The following is a 27,653-nucleotide window of genomic DNA, read 5'->3' on the forward strand; positions in this document are numbered from 1 at the left end:
TTGGCCAGTGTTGCTTTCTTGCAGTTGAAAACCTTTACGTTTCCAGCTCATGTAAAGTTACAAATGTCCTTTAAAACCACTTCCCCACTGCACAGAAAGCAGAAAGCACTGGTCAGTAGTTCTGCAAAAGGCCTATCAGCTGCAAAAGTAGATGAAGACAGAAGTCCCCTGGGCTGGAAGATGGCACTGAGAGATACCCTGCCGCAATACTGGATGTGGCCTGTGGGCATATTCTTTTTTGTTGTTGTAATTTGGGTGTTTGTGTTTGTTTGGGTTTTTTTTTTTTTTTTGCTTGGTTTAGGGCTTATCAGAAAAAGGGAGTCAGGGTTTAACAGATAAAAATTGTAACTTAGCACAGTGTCAGTGTCTGGATGCTGTTTGAAGTCAAATCAAGGTATTAGCATTTCACCATTTCTTGTTAGTGTCCATGCAGTAGGGTGTTGGAATCCTCTCCTTTGACACCAGAATCTTTGAAAAAACTTGTCACTAAACTCTCTGAGGAGGAGAGATCCCATATCTTTACCTTCATGTATGAGAGAAGGCAGGTATGCAGGGATAAACAGTATCTGGCCTACGTGGAAGTAGATGCAAAGGCATGAGCCTGGACAGAAAAGTCCTTGTGGTTATTCTTAACTAGTGCAGCAATTGTATTAGCCTTCATACTGGAAGAACAGTGAAGAAGTCTAGGGACACTGCAATTTCACAGAACCATAGAATGCTTTGTGTTGGAAGAGACCTTTAAAGGTCACCTGGTCCAACCTCTCTGCAATGAGCAGAGAAATCTTCAACTACATCAGTAGTTGAAGTAGTTGCTTAGAGCCCCATCCAACCTGACATTGAATGTTTCCAGGGATGGGGCTCTGACCCATCTCTGAGCAACCTATGTCAGTGTTTCACCACCCTCATCCTAACAGCCATTATCCTTCATACTTCACAACACACTCTGCCAAGAAAGATTGTCCTCATTTTTCTTAAGGGCCCCCTTTAAGTACTAAAAAGCTGCAGTAAGGTGCACCCAGAGCCTTCTTTTCTCCAGGCTGAACAACCATGATGTTTTCATCCTTTCTTCATAGGAGAGGTGTTCCAGCCTTCAGATCATTTCTGTGGCACCCCTCTGGATCCACTGTTCTCCCCATAAAGTCCCAGTACCACTCTGGAGTGTCTAGAGGTGGTGAATAAGCCCAGGGTGTGCCTTGGTGTAGAAACCTTACTGCAAACCTCAGAATCCAAGTGTTGGCATGACAAAGGTCTTAGGTGCCAGGGAATGATTTGTTGGTATCACACACACACCCTCCCTCGCTCTCTAGCTTCACATAATCACAGAACTAACCAGGTCAGAAAAGACCTCTAGGATCATCGAGTCCAACCTATCACCTAACCCTTCTAATTAACTAAACCATGGCACCAAGTGCCACATCAGCTTCCTATTAAACACCTCCAGGGTTGGTGACTCCACCACCTCCCCAGGAAGCCAGTTCCAATGGACAATCACTCCTCCCATGTAGAACTTCTTCCAGCTTCTTCCTCTGCTGTCTAATGAGTTTCTGTTTTCACTAAGGAGCTTTAGAATCCTACCATTTTAACCTTTGTATTTCCTGCAGGTTTCCTCAGTGCCCAGGATTTTAATGGTGCCTTGCTTTCCCACTTACAGCTCAAGTGCTTGCTTTGGATATCCTGAGAGATTAATGAGAGAAGGGTTTCAGTTTGGGTTTCATTAGGGAAAGCAGATTTCATCCGCGTTGTCTTCCCTAGAGTCTGGTTGTAATCTGAAATCCCTGTTGAGGTGTTAGGAATGGCAGGAGTTAGAAAAACCATCTTCCCAAAAGCCCAGTTGTGTAAGAATGACTTCAGTTTGAAGTGTAGCCTGAGCAGCCTGGGCTGGTGCTCTGGGAACGTGTACTGCATTGAGGTGTCTCTTCAGATTTCCCAGTTTATTTCTTCAAATAGCCTCTAGCTTGTTCAGGAAGAAGAGTCTCCATCAGGCACATTTGTCTTTAGTCAAATTGCTTCTCAGCCTTGCAGTGCTAGAGCAAGCTGCTGTAGTTTGAGCTCCTAGTTCTCCATTAGAGAAGCAGATCATACAGGGCTGAGAGTTATGGGAGGAGGGGCAGCATTCATTATAATTGCAAGGAGGGAAGGCTTTCACACAGGCTTTATAAACTGTGGATGCAGGGGCTCTGTACTGGGCTTTGTACACTCTTTATTTCAGCCCTTTTCCATTTTAACATGTCACTAGGAATTACTGAAACTAACATATTTTACTCTCTGGTTTGCTTCACTGCTGTGTGGATAAGTGCTGAGTTTGCCTAGTACTAAATACAGCATGAAACAAACTGGTGAAGCTGCCTGCATTGTGAGTAGTTGTATTTCTTAGCCAGAGAGACATCTTAGGATGAGAAGTGGCTTTTGGCAGCACTCCACGGTTCATTGTTAACTCTGCTGACTTTGATCTGCCTAATCAATAGGTAATAAATTAATAGAGGTCCCAAAAGCTTCTATGAGAACAGCAATTTTGATTTTGTTGTTATCCATCATGTCTGCCTTAGCTGTTATACCTGGAACGTGTGAGAAGGCTGTGTTTGATGTGGTAATGTTTTCTTTTGCATCTGCAGGTATCTGGGCAAAGAGGGCTGGGCCCCAGCATCATATCTGAAGAAGGCTAAAGATGATCTTCCATCCAGGAAAAAGAACTTAACTGGACCAGTGGAAATCATAGGAAACATAATGGAGATCAGTAACCTGCTGAACAAGAAATCATCAACTGACAAGGAGACTCAAGCAGAAAACGACACTGCAGAAACCCATATCACCAAGAAGGAAATCAGTTTGCCCATCCTGTGCAATGACTCTAATGGCAATGCTATGATGACCCCAGACAAGCAGGCTTCCAAACTGGCCCAGGGATCCCCAGCCATAGCAAGGATAGCACCACAAAGAGCTCAAATAAGTAAGGCAGTAAAGTCGTGTGGGTTTCCACTGGCTTGAAATGGGTCTCATGCTGTGCCAGGGCAGGCTTAGGCTGGATGTTAGGAAGTTCTTCATGGAAAGTGTGATTGACCATTGGAATGGGCTGCCCAGTGAGGTGGTGGAATTGCCATCCCTGGAGGTGTTTAAAAGGAGACTGGATAAGGCACTTAGTGCCATGGTTTAGTTAAATAAAAGGTGTTAGGTGATGGGTTGGACTTGATGATCTCAAAGCACTGGAACAGGCTGCCCAGAGAGGTTGCGGAGTCTCCTTTTCTGGAGACTTTCCACCCCTGTCTGGATGTGTTTCTCTGCAACCTGCACCAGATTCTGTGGTCCTCCTCTGGCACAGGGGTTGGACTTGAAGATCTCCAGAGGTCCCTTCCAACCCCTAACATCCTGTGAGTTTTTGTTTTTTACCTTTCATGGCTGGCAGTGCCTGCCAGCAAAGGTCTCGTGTGTCCTGGCCTTATATCTGAGACCACTGAAGCAGGTCTTTGAATTGTCAGCAGATGTGAAAGAATTCCAGGACATGGTTTTTCATCAACAGTGATAAAATTTCACTTCACTTCATACAAGAACTGGATGGTTCTTCCTTCTCTTAGCCAGCACATGCTTACTTTTTCCCAGAAAAGATTCTATTATTTTCTTTTGAAACTCATTAAAATATGTCCCCCACTTCCAGTACTGGAGAAGATGTGATAGTGTGTGAAAATCAAGGAGACCACCTATGTTTCTCTTGCATTTATCCTGCTGTTTTCCTAGGGGAAAGTTTCTATAATGTTTTTACTACTTCACTGGCAAAATGCAGATGCTAACGCTAATCCGTGCAAGGAACGGTAAGATACTGTAATAGAGGACAGTGTGTTATTAATTTAGTGGATTATTTTTACTGCTGGGGGAAAATTAGGTATTAGGCCAATTCTTTACTGGCCAGTCTCCAGTGGAGCTGGTCAGTTCCAGCAGAAAATGCTATCCACTACTTTCTGGCAGTGATTTCCTCTTAAATTTGCTGGCTTAGCTGAGACGAATAGCTAAGCTAACTTGGTATTTCAAATATACCCTCGTAGTTTCCCATCTTGTTTCATAGGGATGCCTTAAATATTGCAAATACTGACTTCTAATGTTCTCAAAGTGCAGAACAGCAGAGAGCCACTGAAAAATGTTCTTAGCAGTATTTGCAAAGCTAAATAAACTCTCCCTTTTCCCTTTCCTGCTCAGGTTCTCCAAATCTAAGAACAAGGCCGCCCCCGCGAAGAGAATCGAGTCTGGTTTGTATTGGTTTATGGTATATGCTAGCAGTGGGGTAGGTGTGGGGATGCTTTGTGAGACTTTCTACAGCTCTGCAAGGTGGAGTGGATATCTAGGAGGTCCTTTATGTGTCTGCCTGTTCACTTTTTTTGTTTAAATATTGAGCAGACCTCTGGATATCCTAATGTTAATTGGAAATTTCTGTTTTTCAAAATGCTGCCCCAACTAGGGAATACCCAAACAGGTACTGAACTGAAAGAAAAACACTGTGAAGCTGCTGTGTTCTGTGCATGTGCGTTAAAGCCTGTTCGTCTGACTTGAAAGGTTTAAGATTCCTGTGGATGTCTTTAATTCAGGCTGCATGTTTTGACCTCCTCTTGTCTTTATCAACTGGTAAAGTCTCCCCTCCTTGCATTGCTACCCTCTTCGAGGAGGCTAAGCGTCACTCTTGTGTATTTGTAAAGTGACTTGGAATCTTAGGGAAGGATATGTGCTGCAAGTCCCAGACCTCCTAATCTCAAATTGGTCTGAGCTTCCAGAATTCTGGCTTTGAGGGTAATCACAGATGTGTCATGTTCAGATAGGAACTTAGTAGTCTATTTGCACAAAAGTAATACTAATAACTTGTTTATAATTAGGGAATACATAGGTTTAATCATTGCTGTACCCCTTGTTTGTGACCTGTCATTTTTCTGTCAGCTGAGATGCCTCTTAAAGTAGATGAATAACACATAAGTATTTTCTTCCAATTTCTCTGTGCATTATTTACAAATAGATTTTCTTTTGGCAAGAATACTACACTTGATCCCATGCTAAAAACAATGAAGATACATGTCAAACAATGTGCCTGCTGTTTCCAGTTATCTTTGTTTAATCAAAACCATCCCATTATGTGAAGGCATTTTATTATGCTGCACTTTGGCTGTATTTCAGCATTTATAGTGCAGAAACAGCCAATTACAACATTGTTAGATGCAGTTCCTAAGGTGCAGTGATGCATTCGCTGTGAAATGCCACATGCCGTGTGCGATGAAACATTGATTGTTAGTTACAACGAGGGTGTCTTAGAAATAGAGGGACGTGTGAGGAAACCACAGTGTGCCAGTTGCCTGTCTCCCATTCATGACTAGAGATCGTTTTGTGTTTGGGCTGTGGCAAGAGATCCTGACGTGCTGTAGTTCTTGTGTTAGCACCATGAGCTGTGAAGCTTCACCATCGTGTAGTCATCAGTACGTGAGCAATGTGCTAATGGGAAAAGCCTTCAATATTGAAATTCTTGAAAGGGCTCATCCCATTCATCACTTCAGAAAATAATTGCAGCAAACTCTAATGTGACAGCTTAATGTAAAGGCACTTAGCTTTTAGAGAAGTTTGGTGTGCTGCCAGAATGACTGTAAAAAGCAGTGTCCTACCTCTTGTGGAGCCTCTATGGAATTTAAATGTGTCTTGTGTTGGGACTGAGGGGAGGTTCTGGGTCTCCGTTGCAGGAAGAAGCTGTAATCTTTTGATAGTCCTTCCTTTCTCCTGTCACTTTAGCTAAGCAAAGCCCTTGAGAGTGGTCTGTGATATTATCCTTGCTCTTGCTATGACAGATGTGAGCATATATGAGTGACTATTTCAAATTGCTTAAAAATCCACCAGCAGATAAGTCAGATTACATTTTAAGGCAGTTTTTGATGGTAGGCAGAACTGTGATGCAGTTTCCTGCAGTTGTGGCAAGCCTTCCAGAAGTGTCTCTTTCTGGACAAAGCTCAGAATCAAGGAGCTCTTGTTACTGTGATTGGAATGGCAGCTTTAAGGCTCATCAGCCAAACGTTTTACTGCTTAGCCAAAGATTATCAGAATTCTTACTAGCTGGTGAAAGCAACATGAACGGTGTGTATCTGAAAAGGCCCAAATCAGCACCTTAGCTTCCACTCTGGAGAAATGGGCAGTTATTAGGAAATAACACAGGAAGAAGAAAGTTTTAGTGAGTAAAGGCAAATGTGTTTTCTTTTCAAACCACTGCACAGCCCAGTTTCTTGGTTTGGTTGAACAAAACTTCCTATTTGCCATAGGGTTTTCAGCTGCCCAAACCACCAGAGCCGCCCTCTGTGGAAGTTGAATACTACACCATTGCAGAGTTCCAGTCCTGCATCTCCGATGGCATAAGTTTTCGTGGAGGACAAAAAGCAGAGGTGAGCCTTAACAATTCAACTGGAAAAAATGGTAATATTTGGCTGTTGTAGGGGACTGGATTGAAAGAGGAGGAGTGGAAAGCAATAGTTTGATATTTTTGTCTGAGTAACACGTTCCTTGTCATCTCCTAGGTTATAGAAAAGAATTCTGGGGGCTGGTGGTATGTGCAGATTGGAGAGAAGGAAGGATGGGCCCCAGCATCTTACATTGACAAAAGGAAGAAGCCAAATTTAAACAGAAGAACCAGTACTCTAACTCGCCCAAAAGTTCCTCCCCCAGCACCTCCCAGTAAGCCAAAAGACTCTGAAGAAGGAACAACTCCTGGAACAGTTTCCTCAGGAGACACCCAGGACTCTCCCCACAAGCTGAAATATGAAGAACCTGAGTATGATGTGCCTGCCTTTGGCTTTGACTCGGAGTGCGAAGTGAGTGAAAGTCACCATGAGGACAGCACTCATGAAAAACGACTGTTTCAGCCCCTCAAGCCCTCTTCCATGTCATCGCTTCAGAAAGCAAAGTTCAAAGTAGGAGAGTCTTCGGAAGATGTTGCTCATGAAGAGGAGACCATCTATGAGAACGAGGGATTCAGGCGTTACGTGGAAGAAGCTTTGTCTAACAAGGAATCCAGTGGAGACTCCGATTCTCAGAAGAGTGCCTCTCTCTCTTTGATCCGAAAGAATTCTCCATGTTTGAGCTCTCCCAAGTCACCACTTGTGAAGCTCAAGACAGAGAAAAATATCCAGTCAGATCTTGGAAAATGTCATTATTCCAGGAGCGAGGAGACAAAACCAAGGTCAGCTTCAGATGTTGGCTTACGTAGTATACCAAGAACAGGCATGAAGAAAGAACCTGGGCAGAGTCCTTCCATTAAAGCAAAGCCAATTGTTAGGCCCAAACCCTTTCTGAACAAAGCAGACTCTCAGAGCCAAGAGAAGATGGATATCAGCACTTTAAGGCGTCAGCTGAGGCCAACTGGGCAACTCAGAGGTGGACTTAAAGGTTCAAGAAGTGAAGAGTCTGAGAGCCCTCCACGCACAGCCTCTGAGAATCAGGATGATCCTGTTAGGAGGGGCTCAGCTGATCTCATTACAGCCCCTTCCCGTGGCATTTTCTGCTCTAGCCATCCAGCCAAACCTGAGCAAGAGAATTACTCCAGGTGCTTCTATGTGACCACTGACTCATACCAGAAGGTACAGGATTCTGAAATTTGCTTCCCAGCAGGAGTAGAAGTGGAAGTGCTGGAAAAGCAAGCCAGTGGGTGGTGGTACCTGAAATACGGAGACGTGGAAGGCTGGGCTCCTTCCCACTATCTGGCTGTCCCTGATAGCCAGCAAGAACCCACATCGGCTGAGACCGATGCCTCATTTGCCAGGAACAGGAAAAACGAAAATAAGTCCAACAGCTTGGAGAAGATAGAGAAGAGGGTTCAAGCTTTGAACAGCATCAACCAGAGCAAACGTGCAACGCCACCCATCCCAAGCAAACCTCCTGGCGGTTTCTCAAAACCCTCAGGGGCAGTCAAAATGAGGAACGGTGTGAGGCAACTTGCCGTCCGTCCGCAGTCAGTCTTTGTGTCTCCACCACCAAAGGACAACAATCTGTCGTGCTCCTTGCGCAGAAACGAGTCTTTAACGGCCACAGATCACCTGAGGACCGTCCGTCGAAATTCCTCCTTCAGCAACGCGTGGTCACAGCCCGGTGATGTGAAGGGAAAGCAGCCTGAGCGTTCAGGCACAGAGGGCTCAGAGACCACCTCCAACCTCCCTACACAGAGGAATGGTATTCCTGTGTCCACAGTCAGACCAAAGCCCATTGAGAAATCCCAGTTCATCCACAACAATCTCAAGGACATCTATGTTTCCATTGCAGACTATGAAGGGGATGAGGAGACTGCAGGGTTTCAGGAAGGTGTCTGCATGGAGGTCCTCGAAAGGAACCCGAATGGCTGGTGGTACTGCCAGATCATGAGTGGTGTGAAGCCATTCAAAGGCTGGGTGCCCTCAAATTACCTGGAGAAAAAGAACTAATATTGCAATATCTTTAACCTCCCTAATTTATACTGTTCCTGCTGTGTACATGTGGAAAAAAAAGAACAACCAAACAACAAAAAACAATTGCTGCACAAAAAGACGTTTCCCTGTGCTCTGGTTTGTACAGAGGGACAAAGGAGTCTATGCTGAGGACAAATCTGCAGTGTTCTGGAGAGGTTTGTGGGGTTGATGTGTGCTGAGGAACTATGAGGAAGGTGCAGCATAGTCAAATGCCTTTTTGTGAAGCTGTTAATGATGTTGTATGTGTAACAGGGTATAACATCCCACCTTTCCCATCGCTGATAGGAAACCAAACGTGTGCCTTTTGTGGGAGAGAAGTGCACCTGCATCTTCCTGGGGAGTTTTGTGCCAAACTCTGTTTTACAGTCGTGACTCCCTTTCTTGTCATTCTGGTCCGTACCTGGACTACCCAGGAGTTTTGAATGCATTTCTGCAACTCAATGAGAAGCAAAATGGAAGTTTCTGAAACGCAGAGGGACTCTAATTCTTTGGAGAAGTTCAGGGGTTTTATACTCTTTGCAACAGTTGGCTGGTCAAGAGTTGGAGCCTTCTCATCATGGAGAAATGTGGGTTCTGACTTCAGCTGTGTTTTGTTGTTACTGGTAACACCAGAAAAGGCAATCAGGTGGTATTGGCTGGAGGCTTTTTGTTTCCTTTCCTTCTGTTTTGTTCTTCAAGTTGGAATTTCAGGTGTTCAAAGGCAGCGATGCCTACTGGTGCTTGTGAAAACAAACCTACCAACCCCGTGCTTAAGCACATTGGTTACCTTCCAGGCTCGGTGTTCAGTTCTGTGCCTGACTCCTGCCAGGTGAACCTGGTTGATTCTCTTCCCAGGGTTGGGTTTCTCAAAAATGTTATAATTATATCAAAATGTACAAAAGTCCCTTAAGACACTAAGGGTGAAGCTGTCAAACGTGTCACATACGGTTTTGCCATCTGATCTGAATCCAAGTGTGCTGACTGCTGGCAGGGCCCACCAAGGCATTGGTCAGAAACAGCAGTAACCTTCTGCAACATCGCTGTTTACAACGTGGGGGGGAAGCCATCAAACTCAGTCTGCACATCCTTAATTTGTATATTTTGGGGGAATTGGTTTTCTGTGTTTTGATTTTTGTCTTTTCTGTGCATTCTGGGTTTACTACTATTTCTTTCTCCTTTTTTTTTTAATTTTCCTTGACTTGTTTTACTAAAAAAAAACAAACAAACCCACACTTAAAACTGAAGTAGGAGTCAAATATGTGTTTCTGTTCCCACTTGAATCCAGAAAGTACATTTGTCCTGGAAAAGTATGCCTCTGGCTCAAGAGATTTGTTATCAAAGCAATTAGGTCTACAGTGAGTGCATCTAACCTGGAAGCTGCCTCTTCTAATGCTGTTTCTGTTTGCCTTTCTGGACTCATGATTGGAAGTATGACACATGGTGGGAAGAGGTATCCATTGGAAAAAGCTAGGAATATGGAGTTACTGGTGAGGTAGCCAACTCTTGTACTGTAAACATCATTGGCTAAATCTCTACTGTACACAAGGAAGTCGTGGGGTTTTTTAATGGCCTTGTTAATCACTCTCTATCTAGTTCCTTTGAGTTTTAGGCAGCATTGTAAATCTGATTTTAGGAGGAGGGGCCAGGCCATTTCACTACTGGTTTACACAAAATGGTAACACAGCCTTTTTTTCCAATGGAGTTTCACACTGATTTGGCTTACAAGGTAAAGGTTATGGAGGCTTTAAAATCCTGGGTAAAACAGCATAACAATGTCATGTGTTACTGGGGATGTTTCTCTGCCAAGAAAAGAAAATTACACAATTTACACATTGTTATTGTCTTGTCTTCTTCTTCTTCCTCTTCTTCTTCTTCTTTTTGATTTTTTTCTTGTTTGTTTGATGGGGGGGGGGGGGGGTCGTGGGAGGGTTTTATTTGGGTTTGTTTGTTACGATTTAGGGTTTTATTGATTTCTATGGTAACACTGAGGGAGCTGCTTACAGCTAGCCTGACTGATACCCTTTTGCTAGCTGAAACGACATCCAGGGGCCACAACTAGCTACAAACAGTTCTGTGGTTCAAGCAGCTCTCTGCATCCAAGTGGGGAGGGAGGCTGTTTGGTTGGGATCCCTTTAAATTGTGGTGGCAGGAGAAGGAGGTATATCAGCACAACTGCTTCTATCGCAATGTGCAGGGTCCCCTTTGTACCTTAATGTCTTACCATATAACATATATATATGCTTAGATCCAGTTAGCTCCATCTTGCTGGATGTGCCTCGGAGGCGTTGTGGCCCTGTCACTCATGCTTCTCCCCATTTTTAGTTGTACTAATATGGTAGCAGCCATAAAAGACTGCTGGAGCTGTTGTGAGATTATAATAGAAGTGTTATATTCTTCTGCTGGACAGTATTAAATAGAGCAATACATAGAGTTATCTGCTAGATTGCAGTACTAATAGTAGTGATTTAGTGACTCGTATCCATGTTGTTATGGTTTTATTTCAACAATAATGATGCGGAAGTGGTTCATTATTTTGAATTAGTGCACTTTAACAATAAACCCAAAATGGAAGCCAATGCAGAGAACCAAGTGCATTATTTAAAGGTGCAGTATATAATTATCATTTTCTTGAAGCACATATTTATTAATAATTAACTTATTATTTAAAATAGTTTTGTTTTTAAAGACATTCCCACTAGGTCATCTCTTTGGGGGGATGTAAAAAGCACAGTTCCCAGATCTTCTGCATTGAGCCACTGAATTCTCCAAGTACGGTGCAGTGTGATGTGATCCCTTACCCAGGGAGAGGGAATCAGCAGGCAGATGGGAGAGCTTGAACTACTAGAAGTATTCACACTTACATCCAGCAAAACCGAGCCCAGAGCACCTCTGAACTGCTGGAGTCCTTGCAGGGTTTGGGGTAGCAAAGCCCTTTTTGGCAGACAGTTGTGGTGCCTGGCTGTTGTGTGCCTTGCATGAGGCTGGTCCCTGGTAGATGTAGGCTCGACACAAGGCTCAAGTTAGTGTGAAGGCTTCAGGATCTGCCTGTGAAACACAGGCCAGCTCTGTAACAACAGCCATCAGCCTGTGCCACCGCTCCCTTGCCGTCTTGTTGGCTCACTTCAAGTCTGGCTTTTGTAGGGAGGTGTTTTTTGCTGTGCAGGGGATGATGCAGTGTGAGGATGTCTGCTGTACTGCTAAGGTTTTCTCAAGCAGCAGCTCAGTGTCCTATGGCTCAGTTTCTCCTCTAGCCTGTCTCAAAGGCTTCATGGTCCCCCAAGTAGAGGTCAAAGCCTGTAGACAGGCTCATGGTCTATCTCCTCCCACTGCCCTCAACTGCACCAGCAAAAAACCAGGGGGTGTAAATGAGCTACTCGATGCTAGAAATGTATGTGGGCCACAGCCTGGCACATAGGACTTGCCACCTGTTGGGAACGCCTAAGTTTGGGCTTCACTTTATTTGGTGGCTAGTTTAACTGCTTGTGTTTTAAAGGGCAATTTTAAAGCAAATATTCCCAGTGCAGATTTTCTGCCCCACCCCTCCCCACTTTACCATTGTCACAGCATCTCTCACTAATCTCTCTTTTGATTGTTTCATCCGAGAGATCAGGAAAATAATTGGGTTTTCCATTAGCAAGCAGCTAGTTTTGGTCAGCTCCACTGACGCCCAAAATAGCAAGTCCTTTCTACTGTTAGCAGAGAAACAGAGCCTTAAGCTAAAGCAGAAAAGCTGACTGCAGGGCAGCAAAGCCTGGCAGGGTGCTTCAGAGGGCAGTGTAATGCTAGAAGTGTTTTAGCTCTTTTCTAAAATGTTGATGTCGCCTTAAGCTTTGTTTACTAAATTTGTCAGAACTGACACTGGATCAAGAGCAATATTTAAGTGTAACGTACACCTCAGTGAACACTCGATGCAGAAATCAATAGTACTGTTTAAATTGAATCTTTTTCTGGTTTATTTTTGAACCAGATTAAGAGGAAGAGCTCTGCAGGGCTTGGGCAAAGCCATTTGCAGCTGAAGGAGGCCCTCCTCCGGGGGGGGGAGCCGGCTGCTGGCACCGCAGTGCTCTCGCCCACTGTCCGTGCTTTACCAAAACTCTTGAATTTGGACCAGCAGAAAAATCCAAACTTCAGTGCCAGAGAACAAAAAAGTGAAGAATGTGAAAATTGTGTCTTGCTGTATACTGCAACTTTAATAATAATGAGCACTTCTGAGTTCGTTATTGAGGTTTATATAATGCCTGAAAAGTTTAATCGCTAAGCTTCTCTTGTCTCCCCTTTCAAAACACTTCCCCATAACGCCAAGAGTAATTAATTCCTTCCTGGCTTAGCAGCCCTTCCCTATGGGAGGCAACTCCTATTCGTTGTTTTAGCTCTTGCACCTTGCAGCAGGTGGGGGTAGTCATCCATTGCAAGCCAGACTTCTCAAGAGAAAAGATGCGCTGGGTGCCTGGCAAGAGACTTCAATGATATGTCCACAGGAATTTTTACAGTAGTAGCAAACACAAAATAATGAAAGAATGAAATTGGCTCACAGACTCTTAAAAACAGATTTTTCACCTCTGCCTGGGCATAACTAACAAATGGATTTGGCTGTGGTGGATGCACACCCCACAGCCTTTCTTGACGCTATCAAGTTTGACGAAGGCATTATATAATTGTTTTCATCACTTTCAGATCTTAACGAATCGTATCGTATTGTAACCTATATTCGTTGCTTTCCTCAGTTAGAAACAAACAAACAAACAACAACAAAAAAAAGTTACTGCTTTTATCTTATATGGAAAGAAGGGAATTTGATAAAGCATTCATTATTTTCATATTACTAGTATTAACAGAATAGAGCTAGTACTATTTAATGTTAGATCTTCATAGATAGCTTGTTAATAACTCATATTTTCCTGTGTTGTATCCTGCTATTTTTTTCCTGTTTTTTTTTTTCCCAAATACTCTACAGTCTTGAGGGAAAAAAAAAAAAAAACACACAAAAAACAAATCCAGTGAGTGGATAAGTGCAATATTCATAGAATAAACAGGCCCCTCATCCAGGACTTGGAGTGGAACGTGCAGTGTGAAACATTTGCAATTCTCTATTCGTGCACTCAGAAGGGGAAAGGGACATGCAGGAGAGGGGGTGGCTGGATGAAAACAGGACCCTTAGGCAGGTAGGGACTGATGGCTGGGGTGGTTTGGGGTGGGAATGAGTGGGGTTTTTTGCATTTAAAAAAAAACCAGACAGACCAACATCACCAGTTATGGAAAATGTAAGGATTGTGCAGCATGCTGCCAGAATGACGTGTAGAATGTGCATTAACATCCTTATCCATGCAGGACTTCTGAGCTATAATTGAAACGCTCTGGTTGTCGTCCATGCACAATACTGTTTTCTGTATGTCTTTGCTGCTTGTGTCCTCTGTTATGCATCTGAATTGGTGATAACCTCAGGAGGGAAAATAATTCTGCTGGTGCAGTCCTAACTTTTGATACTGTATTGTTCCTTGTATTTATTGCAAGAGCCATGGGAATATTTTTACAGGTCCTTATTTCTTTTCTTTCCTTATTGCTAACCTAATCAAAAAAAAGTCCACGTTTTATTTGGATTAGTTCTCACCTGCAGAATTTCATAGCTGTTATTTTTACAGATTCTTATTTCTTTTCTTTCCCTATTGCTAACCTAATTAAAAAAAAAAAAAAAGTCCATGTTTTATCTGGATTAGTTCTCACCTGCAGAATTTCACAGCTGATTTGGATGTTCATTTGGTATTTCTCAGCTTGCTAAGGCTGATGTCTCGGGTCTGAAATAAAGTTGGATGGGGACCTTTCAGGGGCTTTGCCACCCTCCATGACAAAACTGCTCTTTGAAAAAGGTTTTGTCTTAAATCTCATTTAAATGGAAGGAGACCTTCCATCTGTTCAAAATAATGTGACTTTCCAGGTAGCAGTAATGTCTACTACCTTTAAAAACTGGACTGTTTTGTAAGATGCAAGAGAAATGTGAAAGCCAGAGCTTTTGATTCTCTGAGCTCTGGGAAGTACATCTTCTGTGGCTCTAGTTCATGTCTCTGAGGAAGACATGCTATTGACATGCCATTTTCCTGCTATTCCTAATTTTGTCAATCAGGCCTTGATATTACCCAGAGACCTCTGCATCAGACAAAAAAAACCCTGAATTCTGCAGCTGTACTTAAATAGTGTCAGTTATGTGATTTTGGAAACCCTCCAATACTTAACAAATTATCTTGGTTTTGAGGAGCCAGCTTAATTCTTTCACAAGCTCTTGCCTAAACTGACAAGAAGGCTACAAGCATCAGCAGAGTTAAGCTGGCAGAAGACCCACAGTGGAGCAAAGTGTGCTGTGGGTGCTTGGCATGGGCCTTTCTCCTCTGCAAAAGCAAGCATGATGCTCTCAGTTTCTACACCTTTAAAGGATGCACAGGACCACTGTGTCTCGGTGCTGCCACGCCACTATTCCCACTTCCCTGCAGGTCTTGCAGCTTTTAAAACTCAACTGGAGCTTTGCTGCTATTTGCTGGTGACTTCCCATCACCAGTGGCTCCTTCCCTAGCAACTTCAGATGCTATTTAGCCATGTCCCAGCATGCTGTGTAGAAGTGCAGTGTTTGATAGCTGCCAACAGCACAATAGGATGGTCTGAGAACATGGTTGTCTAAGTTATTTTGTCTTCATTTGCTTTAGTTGCTTGACAGAAACAGGAACCAGCAATGTGGTGATGCATGAGGGATGTGGCTGCACCCTCAAACCATTTGATGGCATCTGCTAGCTCAGCCCAATGCTTGTATTTCTCTTTCTGTCTGTCTGTGTTGCTCCGTAGTCATGTCTGTCGTGTGTGTCTGTGATTCTCAAAGTACTGTATGTAGGGATAGATCCATAAGCCCCCACAGTCAGCTAATTTGGGGTTGGGATGTAGGTTGCCATTGCTGCTTTTCCTTCTCCCAGCTCCTTAACTCCTCCCCGCCTCCTTAGACCCAACTTGAAGTAAAGCACAGATGTCTGTAAAAAGTCACCCATAACTCTAGTTTGGGGTGTCAGGTTTGTGGGGTGTGCATGTATTGCCAAGGGTGGAATGAGGGGATCTTTTTCCTAGGGTGCCCTCACATCAGGGCTGGGGCTCTGCAGTGACTCTTGGAGTAAAAGCCATGCCGCACCGTGTGCGGACCTGACTAACAGAGGCAGAACAAGTTAGTTTCCCCATTTTATTATGTCAGGGCTGGGCTGGTCCCATCAATACTGTTCTTCATTTGTTCTTGCATCAAGGTAGTGTTAATTCTAGTTGGAGAGTGCAATTTTTTTTTTGTTTTGTTTTGTGTTTATTAAAAAAAAAAAAAAAGACCAAAACCAAATAAATTTGGTTGAAAGCTTCACACTGGCATTTTACAGACCTGTTCTTGTCAGCATCAGCCACTACCGTCCTGAGTTGAGATTCCTGTTTGTTACTCAATTAAAGTAATGGGAATTACATGGTTAATTTGGAAATGAATGAGATGTAACTCCATTGGCAGGGGGGAAATGGATAAAAAAAACAAGGACAAAAGATGTTTTAAGAAGGCTATGAATTACTTTGACACTGCAGGTGTTTTCTCTGCTTAAATGGTTTTAATACATCACTGCTCTGTGTTAGAATTTTTCTTTGTTAAGGGAAGTTGGGGCTTCACTCCACGATATACTATGGCAATCTATATCCTGAAGCCAATGATCCACCACAGGAAGACAAATGTGGATTATGTGTTTCTTGTAGTTGAGGCAGTTTGTGTCTGGGAGGTTCAGCTGATGAAGTAGGCGGCGGTGGCCGTTGCGAATCTGTCTGCATTGGCCTTCTGTGAAACAGCCCTGTGCTGGTGGCACTTCTGGGAACATGTTTGGACCTTTTCCTGATGCTCAGGGTTATTTGGTTACAATGGTACCTGTCTTTCTTGGTCCCTGCTTGGAGCACAGAGGAGAGGAAGAATCACTTGGCACTGTAGGAGATTTTTTTTTTTTCACTATAACATTTAATGTTAAAAAGTGTTAAAATGTATGTGTTGGGCTTCTCCAGATACTCCCCTTCAAAGCTATGTATTTGATGTCTGAAATTTAAGCATGGCAGCTTTCTCTGTGCAAACAGTTCTGTGGTTTGAGAGCTTGTTCTTGAACTACTTCTGGGTCACCACAAAATCTAACAATTGACCTTTTGGAGGGTTAAACTGAGGGGGCATCAAATGTTGTTCTGACTCTAGGTCTCCCCTGCATTTGGTTTGTTTCTGTCTCCTAGAAGCAGGACAGAAGAGAGTAGTGCAGTCACTGGAACTTAGCCTGTAACAATTAGTGAACCAGAATAGTAAAAAAGGAACTAAAAATAAACCTGGTGGGGCTTTTTTTTAGACATTAAATATTGCAGCGAGTGAGTGACTTAACTGTTTCCTGCCTTGCGTTTTCCTGGTGAGGCAGGGAGTTGTAGTTGTTTCCAGTCTCAAGCAAGTTTTGCCTTGTAAGTATGCTGACTAAGCTTGCTGAAAAGGCTCGGTTGTTACTCGTGGCGACTTGGAACCATCCAGCCTTGCAAGTCCAAGTGTGTGCAGCGTTACAATGACTTTTTTGTGCTGACTATTCGTGGAGGCAACAGTGTGCAGAGTAGGTGCATTTCTGCTGTCTGGCTAATGTCACACTGCATCGGTGCTGGTCCTCTATTGCAGATTTAGTTGCAGGTAGCAGTGCTGCTTGCAGTGTTTGAGGAGAATGAAGCGGATGATCCTCCTCAGTTAAGACTCAGCAATCACATTTTGTGCTAGGAGAAGTCCTGCCCTCCATTTGATTGCTGCTTAGGCTAAAGTTTGGATGCAGATAAGGCAAGGTGGGTGGCACTGAAAGCTACTCAGCTGGCTGGTGTACATCTGTAGCTTTTTCTGAAGCCATTAATTAGCCCAAAGGATCTCTGGAAGCGGTGGCTAGTCAGTTACTTATTGCTGAATAAAAGCTGAAATGGCTGTGAGCAGTTGTTAGCAAAGCAATTGCAGGTGTCTGGAAAGTTTTGCTGTCCCAGATTTGTATTCAGGAAGGGGGGAATGGGAGGGAGAGGGGCAGGAATCAGTCTAGGCCTGGTCAAAGTGAGGTTTTGCAGTGGCTTTCCTGGATGGTTGATGGTGTTGATGAGGCTGCTAGGAGCTGTTGTCATTTCTGTGTTGGTGTAACGCTCTGTTTTGTAGTAGTCGGGTGATGGGAACGTACCTGGTGGGAGCTTGGGAGAGTATGTCGGTGACCAGAGGTAGAGAAATGTGTGGCTGGTCTTAGTGTGTGTAGTCAAGTTGGTGACTTTTGGTTGGTTGGCTTTGTTTTTTTCAGTTGTTAACGTGGGAACTTTTCTGTTTTGCTTAGGAAAAAAGTCTTGACGTTGGTGTGGTTTCTGTTGCAGTGTATGTGAGAAGGAATAACTGAGAGGTTTTTTTGCTGTTTTTCAAGAGAGTTTATAGGCAGGATTCCATTCAGTTTGGTTTGGGTTGCAATAAGAGAGGAAGAAATTGGGTCTGGGGAAACCCTTTTTTTGTGGTAACAGCTTTGGACAGTATTTTTCTTGTGGCTTGTGAGCCAGCTTCACTGAAGGTAGTGGAGTGAATATTGTTCATCATGCAGATGTTGGAGCTTTTGGCCACGTATTGATTCTTTTCAGCTGATAGATATTTTGACATTTTTGGCATCACTTCTTAGCACAGCTACAGCAAATGTGACCTAGAGACAGAAGTAGTAATTACAGCCTCATGCCAATGCAAGTGCAGGTTTTGTTTAATGAGCTCAAGTGGGTGACCTGTTGGATAAAACTGTTTGTACAGTGAACAGCTTCTGGTCCAGATGTGTTTGGGTCTCTGAGATGTTTTCCTAGAAAAGGAAATTGTATATGTGATTGGAAATTTTGCCTTTCTCAGTCATCCCAGTAGAATTGAAACCCAGAAAAATTACTATTTTTTTGTTTAAACTCCCACTTATCAGTACATTTTGCTATTGATGGCAAAAGGTATTGTTAATTGAGGGGTCTGTCTGAACTGGCACAAAACAAGACCTTTTCGTGAGTGCTCCCTGAGACTACAAGCAAATATGATAGATTCGATGTAGATTAGAGCACCAGTTAACAAATGTCAGTAACTTCTCTATGAGCCAACACAAAAGATGCATTATCAGTGGGGAAAACAGCTCTGCTTATTGCCAAGTGACCCAGTGGAAACACCCCTCAAGCTTTAGCACAGATAAGCTGAAGATGTGATAATTTAGGTGATGCATGCAGCGGTACTGTGGGCTTGGTTCCAGTTCTGTCCCAGGGAGAATGAATGACACCATCATAGAATAATGTTTCCATTTGTTGTGGGTTTGACAGTGGTGGGGTTGCACAGTTGTGCAAAGCATCCCCCTAAACCTGACTTACAGGGCTTGCTTGGCTATTGTGCCCACTCCAGAACGGGTCCTCATGGTTATATCATAGGCCAAATGCAGTAAATGCGGGGTTGGATATCATCACATCAGCCTGTGTCTGCTCATGGCACAGGCATGGCTGCCTTGGTCGCAGGGTTTTGCTGCTCTGAGTGGGACAGGGGCTGCAAGGGAAGTGCTGCACTCTTCTCTGTGACTCCATGCCACGCCCAGCTGCTTGCTCGGAGAACTGCAAAGCGATACAAAGCAATCAAGCAGTGAGGGAAACACAAACATTCGTTTGGAGTGTTTTAATCATGTCTGCGTCTGTAAAGGTGAAAATTCTGTGCGGGTCTCTTAACATGACATAGGAAATGCAAAGTAGATCTCGGTATTTCTCTATAGGCATCTGTTAGAACTGGTGTTGTCTTGGAATTGAATTGCATTTAATAATGGTTAATTAGGATTTCTCAGAAATGCCTGGAGGAGAAGACAGATTGTGTTCTGGGGACTCATAGAGTATGGAGATGCACTAAATGTAAAACATTGCCAGGTGCTTTATTAACTTAATTTTTCTCCTAGGATCGTAGCAGATCCTTGTGACAGTCTCTGGGCCCATACTAGTGCTGGGGCACAACAGCTGGCTAGTGATGCCTCTCTGCAAAAATACATAGCCATGCATCTGGGGTGTGTGTGTGTGTGTTGGAAAAGATGAGCATTAAAAGGGCCTGGAGTAAAATTAAGTTTGATGAAAATGCTCTGCTGTGCATGTTTCAGATATGTGAAATGACTTGCATTTAGGCAACATCAGCTCCTTCCAGACAGCTGCCAGCACACACCCTGGCAGCACACAAGTGATGCAGCCTCTGCCACATTTTAGAGGGTGACAGATGCCAGTCAATAGGAACGTTCAGGATGCACGTTGTCTCTGCCCTTACTATTCTTCAGCCACGTCTGAAGTCAGAGCTCTGCAAGGCCAATGCAGGATTAGACCCTTGGCCATGTCTCACAGGGCTCTGCCAAGTGGTGCTGTGCACTGCTGCAGAGTGATGATGCTCTCCTCTCTGTGTGTGCAGGACCTGAGGGAGGTTGTGAGGGGCTGACAGAGCTTGAGGGCTGTTTTCTCAGAGTTAATACAAGTTCTTGCAACAGGAACCTCTGATGTGTCCAAAGACTAAGGCAGAAAGGGCTTGCTACACAGACTGTATCTGTCATCTCCCAGTTAACTGATTGCTTGGACCAAAGGTGGTGCTAAATTCGATCTTTGTCTCTAGTATTTATATTTTGTTGGACTTTCTAAAAGTGTTTAATAAAAACAGATGCAGTGTCCTCTATTACATGAGAAATTCAGTCCCAGCTTGGGACATGGCAAAACTCAACCTTTAGAGTCCAGAATCGTTGCTTGGTAACATTGGAGCAGGCTTGCAGTGTTGTGGTGGGAGGTGGGAAAAGGGTACTCTAGCTTCAAATGCTTGCAGACTGTAAGAATTGACTTGTGATTTTTGTTGTTGTTGTTGGGTTTTGTTGGTATTTTGTTTACATTGCCTCATGCTCTAAAGAAAAATAAAATTTTTGACCTTTTTAATTGTGACCCAGTTGGGGGTTTTTGTTTGTTTGTTTTTAGAGTTTGTTGGTTGTTTGGGTTTTTTTTGTTGTTGTTGGGTTGGGTTTGTTGTTGTTTGTTTGTTTGTTTGTTTGTTTCAATTTATTGTCAGTGCTGTCCCGGTCAAATTTGGGACCTTGACCGCCTGGACAGATGGGCAGAGTCCAATGGGATGGGGTTCAATAGCTCCAAGTGCAGGGTGCTGCACTTTGGCCACAACCACCCCATGCAGAGATACAGGCTGGGGTCGGAGTGGCTGGAGAGCAGCCAGACAGAGAGGGATCTGGGGGTGCTGATTGATACGTGCCTGAACATGAGCCAGCAGTGTGCCCAGGTGGCCAAGAGAGCCAGTGGCATCCTGGCCTGCATCAGGAATGGTGTGGTCAGCAGGAGCAGGGAAGTCATTCTGCCCCTGTACTCTGCACTGGTTAGACCTCACCTTGAGTGCTGTGTTCAGTTCTGGGCCCCCCAGTTTAGGAGGGACATTGAGATGCTTGAGCGTGTCCAGAGAAGGGCAACAAGGCTGGTGAGAGGCCTTGAGCACAAGCCCTACGAGGAGAGGCTGAGGGAGCTGGGATTGTTTAGCCTGGAGAAGAGGAGGCTCAGGGGTGACCTTATTGCTGTCTACAACTACCTGAGGGGTGGTTGTGGCCAGGAGGAGGTTGCTCTCTTCTCTCAGGTGGCCAGCACCAGAACGAGAGGACACAGCCTCAGGCTGTGCCAGGGGAGATTTAGGCTGGAGGTGAGGAGAAAGTTCTTCACTGAGAGAGTCATTGGACACTGGAATGGGCTGCCCGGGGAGGTGGTGGAGTCGCCGTCCCTCGGGCAGTTCAAGGCAGGACTGGACGTGGCACTTGGTGCCATGGTCTGGCCTTGAGCTCTGTGGTAAAGGGTTGGACTTGATGATCTGTGAGGTCTCTTCCAACCCTGATGATGCTGTGATACTGTTTTAATTCTGCTTATGTTTGTCCAACCACTGAATTTAGCATCTCCAGAATAACTTACAACTTGCAAATTTCAGCTGAGGCTGAAATGGATAAAGGAACTTCTCTTGTCCTCTGGCCTCAAGTTGTTATTGTACCCTACAGTTTGTCTCTTTTCTACTCCGTGAAGCTTTATGGCTTGCTGACCTCAGCCCTCAAACATGAAGACCTTTTGTCTGTGTTGAGCAAGGTCTTAAGGTTTAAATACCCTGTCAGGATGGTTAGTTTGTTTTCTGTTATGGTTTGCTTTTTTGCAGAGGGATGTGACATCAGATCCAAAAATAAGAAGAAAAGCACACTGTTATGTGGGTGGCCCTCCAGTTCTGTTGCTCTGTAGGCTGGGATGACCCTTTAACACCTCTGCATGCAGACAGTGCTTCAGCATGGGTTATTATGGTCCAATCCTGCAAGGCTGCTGGGCCCTGCTGACAACTTTCATCCCACCTTGGAGGTTGGAGGCCCCAGACAGCTAGGCAGAAAAAGTTCTATGCTGTCTGAAGCAGCAGACGGGTAAAACTGAACAGTTTCTCCTTATGAATCTTTGCTGCTTATGTGAGACATACCTCAGGGATGCAGAAGGTAGTGTGTTAGGGGAGACAGTAGGGGAGTACTTGTAATAGGAGCTGTAATTAAGTGGAGAAGAAATGAGGTGGGTTTCTAGCACTTCAGGTCCCAATCTGGCTCTGGGAGTGTCCTGTGTAGAGCGACATTGCCTGAGTTTGCACATCTGTAGGTAAAATGGGTCATGCACAGTGCCAGGCTGCCACCTTGGGAAGCAGGGCTGCAATGTTTTGGTCCTGCAGTAGAGAATGCCATTGCATGTATGCAGCCCTCATTTTAGCATGGGGCTACACCACCATCACATGCTATAGCACTGCCTAAATATCCTGTGGGTAAATGAGTCTCACCCAGGTGCTGAGATGAGCCAGTGCTCACTGGAGGTGTAGTGTTTGCTGGCTGTGCCCATGAGATGTGGCTCCATGATGGCACACAGGTGGACGGTGTGTGAGGAGTCCTGCTTGTGCACCCCAACTCTCTGAAGGATACCAAGAATTAGATCTGGGACAGGATCTAGTCCTGGGCATTTTAAGGCACAAACCTGGAGATAAGAAAGCCTCCCTTCGCCCCCTGTGTGGGAACAACTTAGGCACAAAAGGGATCTTCCAGCCTCCTATGTATCCCCTGGGTATATGATAACTCTCTGTTATAAACTGCTCTCTTCTTTCCCTCCTTTCCGCCAGAGCTGTAGAGAACTCAGACTACATTTTTGTGCTGCTTCTACTTTTATATATATATATATATTTGTGAAAAGGACTGAAACCAGCCTCGGAGAGGTGGGGAGGGGATGGTAAGAAAGGTAAAAGGAGTGGGGGGGGGGGGGGGGGGGGGGGGGGGGGGGGGGGGGGAGAAATTAAATAGGTCTGTGTGCCGTGCCGGGCAGAGAGCAGCAGGTGGCGGTGCCGGATCAGCTCTGCCGCTCTTGGACCGTTTTCGGAGCATCCTCCTCTCCCTCCCTCCCGCCTCCGGCTCCTCCCCGCAAGGTTGGCGGCCCCGAGCCCCGCAGGCTGTGCCGCAGCTGGCCGCCCGGCGAGGAAAGCCTGGGGATGGCCCTGCCGTGACAGCATGGGGAGCCTTGGCTCGTTGGAGAATAGCGTTGGAGTGATGGTGAATGTGCACATTTCGGCAGCTGATGGTGACGGTCGGGAGGAGTAGGACAGGGCAGGCTGACTGTGGCAACGATCAGCAGATGAGGCTGCAAAGACCCCTAGATCTTTGTGCATCGCAGCTACAGGAAGGAATGAACAGGCTGAGGCTGTCAGAGCGAGGAAACACAGGGATACCTACCCTGGTGCCTCTTGCTGATGCCAGGAGAGGATTTAAGCTTAGCCCTGAGCGCTAACACTTCACTTGCCCTACTGTGCGGCAGTGCTTGGGCTCAGCCTGTTTAGCAGGGGCCGCTCCTGGAAACTGAAGCTGCTGTGTAGTGCAGCTCTGCCTTCTGCTCCTGAGGAGACAGTGAGGCTTCCTATGGCTGGGCTGTGGCCAGACAGGGCTTCCTAGACCCACCAGAGGACCTCCTGGCCCTGGGAACACAGGAGATGGGCACAGCTTGTGGCGTGTAGCACAGTGATGTGCAGACCTGCTTTGTCTTAACAACTAAGAGCTCCTCAGGATGGTGTCGGGAAAAGGTTGTAGATGAGGTTTCACTTTACCCAGCCTGGAGAGTTTTACTTTGCTGAGACGCTGTTAAAGAGTGGAATAGCTTCAGCTGGAGAAGCTGAGGACACCTCTCCCGAGATGTCCCTGTCCCTTAGACACAGCAACCATGCAGTGAAGGGGAAGATGCCAACTCAAATATGTCCTGTGACAAGAGAGTGTGACCCAGCTAGTCTCTCATCTTCCATACAGTTAAAAGGCATGAGGAAGACATACCACACACTCCTGAGGTCCCTCCAGCAGAGGGCTTATTGGTTTGGGGGGGAACTGACATCACTGAAGACTCCAAATCCCCTTTGGGCCCCTTCATCCCATGCCATATGCTGAGGAAGCATCTTCATCTTGCCTCAGCACCTCCCTTGGTGAGAGCACAGCTTGTCAGTGAGCCTGCTCAGCGCGTTCAGTTCATCCTGTCAGGTGTCAGAATGTCACATCTCTGCAGAGCTGGGGTGAGCACACTGGGCTATCTTGCTACTGCTCTGCCTCATCTTTACCCACCCAACCTGGCCCCTACCAGGCTGAGCATTGTGGGCCTGGCTTTCCCCACAGCACGTTTACTTTTTCTTGGCTGCTTTTTTGGGGTTACAAGGACTCAGAAGCGACCGTGCAAGCAAGGCAGCGAGGGGGAAGCACCTGTGGCTTCTCTCTGGGGAAGCTGTGAGTAGACTGAGGAGCCTGGGGCTTAAGCTTGCTGGGACATGGTTAGCCCTTGCTTTTAGTGTTGTGGCTTCCTTTACTCCTTACCTGTGTATTTTGTCCATTGGGGGATATGCATTCCAGCTCACAACACTAAAGGAAAGCCTGAGTTCTCTCTGCCCAACTTTCCCCACTAAAGAGGCTCTCATGCCACTGTTCCTCTTACCTCAGCCTCTTGCCAGTGCACTACCCAGTGTGTTTTGCCACGCTTCTGGGAGTGGTGAACACTCAGTTGGCCATGCTGCTGCAGGATACCTAAATGAACTTTATTCACAATCACATTTACCCAATTTTGTTCACAATGAGTTGTTATTCTCTTTAAACAGAACACAAAACATCTTAAAATAAAGCAATGAAATGCAAATGACACAAGAACACAGAGGTACGTGGGAACCTACACCAGTCAAACAAAACAAAAGGTTAGTATTGTTGTTACTGTTGCTGCTTTTGCTGCCTTTTTCTCCCCCCGCCCCTCTGGAAAGAGCCTTGCTCTCCTCCTCCCTGCTCTCAACCAGAGGCCAGGTGATGCCAGGAGCAGGACTTAACCCCAATTTTGAGTTTGGATGCTGGGGAAGCTTTCAGCTTCTGCTGACTCCCAGAGTTTGGTCCACAGTAAAACAAACACAATTAAATATTAGAACACTCTGAATGCCAAAGGTGAGAAGGGAATTCACACCACTGCACTGATACCCAGGGATGGAGTTTCTTTAAAAAGGAAATATACCCCTTGGCTTGCCCTGCACAGAGGGGAGCTGGTCCCGCGGCTGCGGTTAAGTCCTGGGAGGTGGCTTATTGCACGTTTCCCTACATCCACTATTCCACTGACCCCTTTCTAGCTCACGGGGTGCTCCTTTCCAAAATGTTTGCACCAGAGTTTGTTTAACTAGCAAAACAGGCTTCCTGTGGCTGCTGCTGCCAGCTCTGTCCTCAGGCAAGCTGGAGGCTGGCTGCATGCCTGTGGACCTGCCATGCTCCTGGCACAGCTGCTGTGACTTCCCCCAGACTCGTGCCAACCTGCCCTCCTCCTGCCCCTCAGTAAGTGAGTCTGGGCATGGGAGCAATGATGCTCTGGAACTTCTGACAGCTGGCCTGGAGTGCAGGGCTGGATTAGAGGTGCACATGAGAGGTATGCAAAGAAATAAAGTAAATCCCTGTAACCAAAATAATAGCATTCAAGTTGGTACTACCCACTGGGGCAGGCTGGGGGGGGGGGGGGGAGGGACTGCAGAACTCCATGGTAGTCTGCAAGGGTGGTGATGCCTTTATAGAAAGGCTCTAGCATGCACTCTCCAGCTAGCACCCTCCTTCAGTTTCTTGAGAGGACAGGGTGCATTTGGGAGTGCACAGAGTGCTCCTTCACCCACCTGCTGCTTGTTGGAGGGGAGTGGGACATGATGGCCCCAGCAGTGAGCAGCTGTGTACATTAAATGCCATGCTGTTCCCTAACATTCTATCAGTGACTCTATGCTGGCGGGTGGGAAAAGGCTCAGCAGGAAGGGTGCAGCCTCATGGTCTTCTCCAGCCTGGCCTGGTGGGTGAGGTGAATGCTACTGCTGCTGTGCACCTCAGGGTGCAGACACTCTGCTTTCTGTGTGGCCCTGGAAAGCAGGAGGAGTGCGGTGGAAGTGGCTCCTGCTGCTGTGGAGACACCTTGCCCAGGCCTGAAGGCCAGCAGCCTGGGGCCAGGCTGGTGGTCATGATGAGTGATGGTTGTCACGGCAACTGTGGGAGCTGCCGTTGCTGGCACCCATCGTGGGGACAGCAGGGTTCCCAAAGAGGGCAGGAGGGAAGAGAATTTATTTAGATAAACCAAAGCAAACCAAACCCTTCATGTTATGGTTTCTTCTTTCCTTTCTTCCTAAGGTGTAAGGACAGCCATGTCCTGCTGGCAGGCTGGCTGTGAAGGGCTGAGTACCACCTGGTTGGTTTGGTCTTAAAGCACAGTGATAAAGTTACCAGTAAATGAAACCCGCAGACACATGGGTTTATACATTCTTCCCTAGTGGGCTTGGGGTTGTTGTTCCTTTCCTTTTTTTTTTAATATATCCTTTTATTTTCTTTCTCACAAATGCTGTCTGGATGGGAGAGGAAGCAAAGGTAGCAGAGACACCTCTTCTGCAGTCCCATGGGTGCAGAGATGCTGTTGAATCCCTCCTGAGGCCCGAAGACTGCGCACAAAGTGGCGGTGGGTTTTGAGAGCTGCTCATCGTGCAGTGGGATGGCAACAGGTGGTGGTTGGCCACCACCAGAAGGGAGCGAGGCCAAAGCCAGTGTTGACTGCCAAACCCACCAGGAGACACGGAGGGAGGATGGCTGGACAGCCCTCAAGGAGATGCCATAGAGCTGTCCTGCCTGCAGAAATGGAGTGGGGTTTACTTCACAAATCTTCTGTCCTTTTCTGCATTAGACCCAGCCTTCCCACAGTGAATGTGCTCATTGCACCTCCCTTGCTGGGTCAAAGTTTGCCTTGCTCTGTCGTTTCTAAGAGGCTTCCTATGGTCAGGCTTTTTGTACACAGAAACACGTTGCTCATGTCTCCTCTTAAGCTGTTATCCACACACGGAGTGTCACTGGAAAGAGATGTGTAGAACTGAATCTTTTACTGCTGTCCCTGCTAAACACTGGAGACTCCTCTCTTCTGAGTAGGTGTAGAAAAGGGATGATTGCACCAGCTGGATTTTCTTCTGAGAGAAAGTTTAAAATCCACAAGGGCGAGTGGTCCATTGCAACTTCCCTGACACACTGGAGTTCAGCCCCAGGGCTTGCTTGGAGGGTAGAAGAGCAGCATCTAAGCTTGTCTCATCTGTTGTAAGGGAGGATCATAGTGGCGGTTGATGATAGTTTTTGAATCTTGTGGATGATTGAGACCAAGACTTGTGTTGTTTCACAGCCTCCTCCCCACCTGTCCAGTCCCCACTAAGAGCACCTGCTGCTGCTCTAGGTGCTGCGGTATGTTTTGATGATATCTTTGATGGCTCGTCTGCAAATGGGGCAGCAAGCATTGGCCATCTTCTTGAGCTTCAACCCACAGGAATAGCAGAGACACATGTGTCCACAGGAGTAAATGACTGTGTCTACCATGTTCTCATAGCAGATGGTGCATTCATCTCCCCAGGGCCCTGAGATGGATGGGGAGATGGGTGACTCAGGCAAGCTGATTGGAGAGTTGGGAGCTGTGCCTGAAACACAAAGAACAGGGTCACTCATGCTGCTTAAAAGGCTTCCTGCTATCTGAGGGCAATTTCTGTCCTGAAGCTAACTAGAGAGGAAGGAACCATGCCCCAGCAGAAATGCATGCTCCAATATCAGAGGTCCTTCCTGTGACCTGCTGTCTCACTCGCTA

At 45.8% G+C, this 27,653-nt stretch overlaps 2 protein-coding genes across 8 annotated transcripts in view; one reads left to right on the forward strand and one right to left on the reverse strand.

The window, feature by feature from the left end:
* SH3PXD2A (SH3 and PX domains 2A) overlaps positions 1-20,396 on the forward strand; it is a 285,081-nt gene extending 264,685 nt beyond the window's left edge. For 3 of the 6 annotated variants that reach the window (XM_064144442.1, XM_064144444.1, XM_064144443.1), the window contains 5 exons: positions 2,613-2,947; positions 4,186-4,235; positions 4,445-4,459; positions 6,273-6,392; positions 6,525-20,396. In XM_064144442.1, coding sequence (XP_064000512.1) covers positions 2,613-2,947; positions 4,186-4,235; positions 4,445-4,459; positions 6,273-6,392; positions 6,525-8,420 — 2,416 coding nt within the window. In that variant the 3' untranslated portion in view covers positions 8,421-20,396. The remainder of the gene's footprint in view (positions 1-2,612; positions 2,948-4,185; positions 4,236-4,444; positions 4,460-6,272; positions 6,393-6,524) is intronic. The other 3 variants (XM_064144446.1, XM_064144447.1, XM_064144445.1) reach the window with 1 other exon arrangement.
* A 4,159-nt stretch (positions 20,397-24,555) lies between these two features.
* NEURL1 (neuralized E3 ubiquitin protein ligase 1) overlaps positions 24,556-27,653 on the reverse strand; it is a 191,851-nt gene continuing 188,753 nt past the window's right edge. For both annotated transcript variants that reach the window (XM_064144449.1, XM_064144450.1), the window contains exon 6: positions 24,556-27,489. In XM_064144449.1, the coding sequence (XP_064000519.1) occupies positions 27,248-27,489 (242 nt within the window). In that variant the 3' untranslated portion in view covers positions 24,556-27,247. The remainder of the gene's footprint in view (positions 27,490-27,653) is intronic.

The sequence above is a fragment of the Pogoniulus pusillus genome, chromosome 6 (genome assembly GCF_015220805.1).
Source record: "Pogoniulus pusillus isolate bPogPus1 chromosome 6, bPogPus1.pri, whole genome shotgun sequence".
Classification (NCBI taxonomy): domain Eukaryota; kingdom Metazoa; phylum Chordata; class Aves; order Piciformes; family Lybiidae; genus Pogoniulus; species Pogoniulus pusillus.